At 36.3% G+C, this 5,641-nt stretch overlaps 1 protein-coding gene across 1 annotated transcript; it reads left to right on the forward strand.

Moving 5' to 3' along the window:
* The first annotated feature begins 584 nt into the window (after positions 1-584).
* On the forward strand, positions 585-5,415 carry bspry (B-box and SPRY domain containing). The gene is made up of 6 exons (XM_048190123.1): positions 585-1,370; positions 2,270-2,368; positions 2,653-2,883; positions 3,845-3,870; positions 3,982-4,106; positions 4,248-5,415. The coding sequence occupies exons 1-6, from the start codon at positions 702-704 to the stop codon at positions 4,781-4,783; spliced, it is 1,686 nt and encodes a 561-aa protein (XP_048046080.1). The 5' UTR covers positions 585-701; the 3' UTR covers positions 4,784-5,415.
* Positions 5,416-5,641: the final 226 nt, after the last annotated feature.

Below are 5,641 nucleotides of genomic sequence, written 5' to 3' on the forward strand. Positions count from 1 at the left end.
AAAGCAATCGTGCCTCTTCATAAAATTTGGAATAAACCACTCATTTAATATGGATTAGTTTTACAATCTTTTTATGAACTTTTTGAAGCGTCAAAGTGGTAGTTGCATGGACTGTCAATGTAGGTACAGAAATCGGTCAGATTTCATTAAAATATCTTCATTGATGTTCCAAAGATGAACAAAAGTTTTAGGGGTTTAGAATGACATGAGAGTGAGAAAATGATGACAGAATTTTCATTTTTTTTGGTGAACTAATCCTTTTAAACTTGTTGCGGTAGGCATCAGTGGAATAAATAATTAAATTACTCACTCATAAAGACAATTATTGTTGCCACCTTCTGGCTTAACAATGTAATTCAGAAAGGGTCACTGACTCAATCTGAAAGAATCTTTGCAGTGATTCCAAAGATTTGAGTCTCTGAGTCTAACACCCATTTAACAATAAACGACCTGTTTAACCCCTCGTGTAGCATATTGTAACTTTACAAATTCCATTGCACGTTCATTGCTTGAATGTATTAAAAAAAACACCACCGTAATATTTCGTGATTTTGATTTATTTATTTATTTATTTTGTGCCATATTTTAGATTGCGGTGGACTAGGAATATGGTAAGAGCAATGTGTGTAGCAAATGGGCTCAGTACAGTTCCGTTGGTGCGAGTTACACATTAACAGAGCAGTGTTGTCCGATTCTAGCCAATGCTACATGCAAGATCAGACGACAAATTAGCATATTGCAAGAACAGTCCCAAGTTTCACGTGAGTGACTGGCCAGTTGCCACAACTGCAGACAAATTTAATTTCAGACTTGCGCACTCTTCAACCAGGCCACTTCCGTGTTATACACCTGCGATAGGTAGGCAGGGCTTTAAAACTGGATACACCTGCGCCACGGGTATTTTACAGTATACATCAGCGAAACCAGCCGAACCCCTCATATTTTATTCTGCTAAGGAACTAAACATATTATCTCTTGGTGCCATGAGTATGGAATATAGACTTTGTGAACTGGCAACGGTGTCCTTGCACGTCAATGACCCGGAGACTGACCCTGGACCGGCCGACCATCCAAAACATGAAGATCGAATAAATGTATGTGAAGGCGAAGAGCTGTTTTTACACACCAATGTCACAGCAAACGGAGAATCGTCGACAAAACCTGTGCGCAAATTTGTGGAGACCCCTGTAGGCAGCGGTACAGACTCCTTATCGGCTTCAGAAGAAGCGAAACTGTGTCCAGAACATGAATGCGAACTACAGTTGTACTGTAATACAGAAGGAACACTGAAATGCTCGCAATGTGTGTTGGATGGAGCTTGCCGGGGTCATACAGTGACAGAGCTGGTTACCCGGGCAACTGTAGTAAGGGTGAGTCTCTATTAGTTAAATAACATTATAATTAGGTTTCAACGTATAAAACATTAACAAAATAATTTATAGTAGCTATAACACATTCGTTCTTCACTTAAAATATATCTCTACTGTTAGAATAATCATGTAAGAGTGTTTCTTTGTGTATGTTCACATGGAGAGGTTGTGGTCAGTTTCATTACATCAGTAGGCTACGGAAGGCTCAATAAAATTGAGTAATATTGTAAAATTGTAATATAGTAAAATTGACAAAATATATGTTCCATTTGGGAGAATTGAATTTGTTATATATACCCTTATATAAAATTTGTTTTTCTGGCAGTAACCATTCTGTTGAACTTACTGTTTTTTTTTCTTCTTCTTTGTTTGTTTTGTGTTTTTGCATTGCAAATTGTTTATTCACTTACTCTTTCTTGCTGAGGTTTCCCATACTGTAAAAAACTTTAATAAATAAAAAGATTAATAACTAATTTCTTAAGAACTATGATGTTATATTAATTTATTATTGACTAAATACTGAATATGTATTTCAATGCTGTGCTTTCTCTTTTTTGCATTAATAAAAAACCTGAGGACTTACATCAACACTGGACTCACTTGTGTTATAGAGTGGCCAGAAAAAGTATTTGAACTTGAAAATGCAAAATAATTTTATATAGCATAAATATTTTCAAGCAAATAATGCACAGAACGAAGCTGAAATAAATTTCACACATTTGTAAGCTTCCAAATATTTTGAGGGCCAGTAGATTTTAAAATTCTTGCCTATGTGGTGAAACCTTTTCAACAGAAAAATTCAGATCATATCCACATTCCTGCCACTGCATACCATTCAGTTGCTGGCTTAATGCCTCTTAGGTGATCTTGGAATCATTTTTCTTCTTTGTATTAAACAGAATCAGTTGGTGGATGTCTGTGAAAAAATGCAGCTGCAAGCCCTGCGGATTGAAAGATTCATTGACCGTACACTTACAGCAAGAGAGAAAGCTGTACAGGTACCTGAAATATTCACTAGTTCCAAACATGCAGAGAGAGAAAGAGAGAGAGCATTACATAAATTAAGTCAGCAAAACTCACACAATGAAAACCATGTACCATGTTAATATTATGTTATCAACCATAATTGGACAATGTACTGTGATATTACTATATTTTTGGTCATGGCAACTCATACTGTATGATTTCAAATGATTTTTAATGTCCCTGGTGTTCAGATGAACTGTAGTTATAACAGTGTAATATGTTATAGTAATTGCCTCTTGTGTCATTTAATTGACAGACAGATGCAAACAGTGCGAGAGAACGAGTGTTGGCTCAGGTGAAAGTGGTGCGTGAGGCTCTCGAGGAGGAGGAACAGCGTCTCCTAGAGGCCATACAGAGAGAAGAAGAGCGAGTGGAGCAGTGCCTCCTCACCCAGAGAGCACACTGGGCTCAAACTCTGGAGAAACTCGCACACACACGCACCAGCCTGGTGCACTCACTCACAAACTCGACGGATGCCATGCTTGTGGTGAGTGAATGTCAGGGGTAAAAAAAAAGTACAGATAAATTAGGAAAATTTAAAGTATAGATACTTTGTCAAAGAAGACATCATACTGAAGAATTAGAAATTAAAAAGTAACCTGATTGATGAAATCAAAAGACAGAGTGTGAAATGTTTTTGTCAAGTTTCATGAGATTTATGAGAAGAATATATATATATATATATATATTTTTTTTTTTTGCCTTACAGCAATGAGACCTTTGGGCAAGATATATATCACAATATTATTACAATCCAAATCTCAATTTATGCTTCCTTCACTTTATGTATTCACACAATATTTATGATCATCTTGCTTACATATGGAGCCAGTAAGGAGAATAATTATTTGAAGTTATTGAATTAATTATTGTACTTGCGCATTCAACATAAGTCAACATTTCTCAAAATATATAAACATAAAGCAAAACTGATCATATTTGCAGTATTTTCTATGTATTTAATGCCATTTCTTTTTTCCTTTTGATTTTTGATGAAATATGACCTGGACATTTCCTGATGAAATTTACCCCAGAAGAGCTGATTTCGTTAAAGTACCTGTTTAATCACAATTTTCCCAATGCTTCAATTTTCAAACTTATTAAGGAAAACAAGTCAGTCAAATTAAAGGTAATTTGTCCTGACAGCATAGAGTTGCACACCAAATTCATCAGCAGATAACTGACATTTGAGAAGTTATAAATAGAGTACTTTTTTTTTTTTTTTTGGAAATGTAGTTGAGTATTTAGTTTCAATAGTACACCACAGAGTAAATTACTGATTTCCCAAAATAATACTTAAAATCTAGTAGTATCAGTTTCAGTTCATTGTTTTTCTGAAAACTAATATGTTTAGATGTTAATAGTCAATTGATAAAACATACATATTTATATAAATTACATTTGTGTGATAATCCACTGATTCTTGTATTTTTGTTCTTTGTTTTTAGAGCTCTAATGAGGAAATTAATGACAGGTAATTTCAGTTTGCAATAAACGCAACAATAAGTCCACATAAATGAATAAGTAAATACACAAAATGAGATAGGCTGGATATGATCATTGATCATGTACATGACTGTGCTAGGATTGAGGATGCGGAGGGTGTTGGTGAACCTAGAGACACAGAGCAACTGAGTTTGAACAGAGGCTGCAGTGACAGTAAACTGATGGTGGGTTTATGGGCCAGTGCATTGCTGCTTGGGCCACCTGGTAAGTGTACTTCAATTTACATTTACATAAGACAGATTCAGTATATAGCATTTCCATGATCACCCAAAATACGATGACCCCCTTCCTAAAACTTCTCATTTTCTTACTCTGAACATCTTAACATATCCTTCTTTTCTTTAGCCCACAGTTCAACTATGCTACACTTTGAAAATCAAACGGTCAGTCCTCTTCTCTCCCTCTCCAACGATCAGCGCACCTTAACTTTCCTGCCCAAACGTCAGCGTCAGTTACCCCCCAATGATCCGGCACGCTTTGACAGCTGGCCTAATGCCCTCTGCTCCCCTCCCATGTCCTCTGGTACTCAGAGCTGGGTACTTGACGTGGGCACGAGTGCCGCCTTCAAAGTGGGTGTATGCTATGCCAGCATAGAACGCAAGGGGTCCGGCAATGGTGCACGGCTGGGCTACAACTCAAAATCATGGGTGCTCTCTCATTATGATGGAGACATGTCTTTCTGTCATGCTGGATGCAGTGTGGGTATTGCAGTGGCTAAGAAGCTCAGGAGAGTGGGACTGCTGTTGGATTGGTCCAGTCAGACCCTGCTGTTCTATGATCCTGAATCTATGTCTGTGCTGCATGTAGTCAGACATGCTTTCAGCGAGCCACTGCTGGCTGCCTGTGCTGTGGCTGATCAAAGCATCTCTATAGTGCACTGAACACCGGAAGAATGTTAATGAAGGTTCTGAAGATCTTGAGATCTTAAAGGAATGGTAGATGTAATGTTATGCAATGTCATTTGAACCAACAATATATATATATATTTTTTTTAATGTTTTACATTATCTGTGCCATTAAAGACATATGCATTAAGAAGTGAAAGTGTGATAATGTCAAACAACATTGTTTAATTATAAAGAAACCAATTTGACTAATCAGAAGCTAATCAGCAATTCCTTGATTTTGCCAACCTGTTTAAGAGTGTAAAAGTGAGTAATTGAAATATTTTTATATTTATGCCTGTTAAGTTATTGAAACGTAATTTTAATATGAATTCTCTATCTCTTGTAATTTATGTGTCAAAATTAGTGCAGTTATTGTTGACTATGTGTATTTATTATCTGCATTTCATGTGAAACTTACATTTATCTGAAACAGTACACAACATGGCTGATATTGAGCTTTCATGTGACCACAGGAGGCTCTGATGTCACAGGAGAGCAGGGAAATGTTGGGTAGGAAACTCTGTTCTGACCTTTTATCTGATAATGTATTCATGCAATAAAATGTGGACTAAAATAGTCCATTCCAACCATTTTTCACTCTCTCATTTATTTAAATAGTTTTTAAAATGTGATCAGCTTGTGTTGTGTGGCTATTCTGGGATGGTCATTCAGTGTTTCAGATTCATTTAATTATTTTTATATTTTTCAAATTATTGCAATGTTTAGGCATTGCAATAGCACAAACATGCTGCAGTAGCCTTTGCAATATTTTTTGTCACTTTATCCCTCTCTTTTTTTCTTCTCGGTCACTCACTCACTTAAACATTGCATATTTTTGGTCAAAAGGGCATG

Source organism: Megalobrama amblycephala, linkage group LG4, assembly GCF_018812025.1.
Source record: "Megalobrama amblycephala isolate DHTTF-2021 linkage group LG4, ASM1881202v1, whole genome shotgun sequence".
Classification (NCBI taxonomy): Eukaryota; Metazoa; Chordata; class Actinopteri; order Cypriniformes; family Xenocyprididae; genus Megalobrama; species Megalobrama amblycephala.

Excerpts from the sequence above, each read along its gene's own strand:
- bspry (XM_048190123.1), top strand. The coding sequence starts at position 702 with ATGCTACATGCAAGATCAGACGACAAATTAGCATATTGCAAGAACAGT. Across the intron at positions 1,371-2,269 it reads CCCGGGCAACTGTAGTAAGG|AATCAGTTGGTGGATGTCTG; the intron begins GTGAGTCTCTAT and ends TGTATTAAACAG. Across the intron at positions 2,369-2,652 it reads CAAGAGAGAAAGCTGTACAG|ACAGATGCAAACAGTGCGAG; the intron begins GTACCTGAAATA and ends TTTAATTGACAG.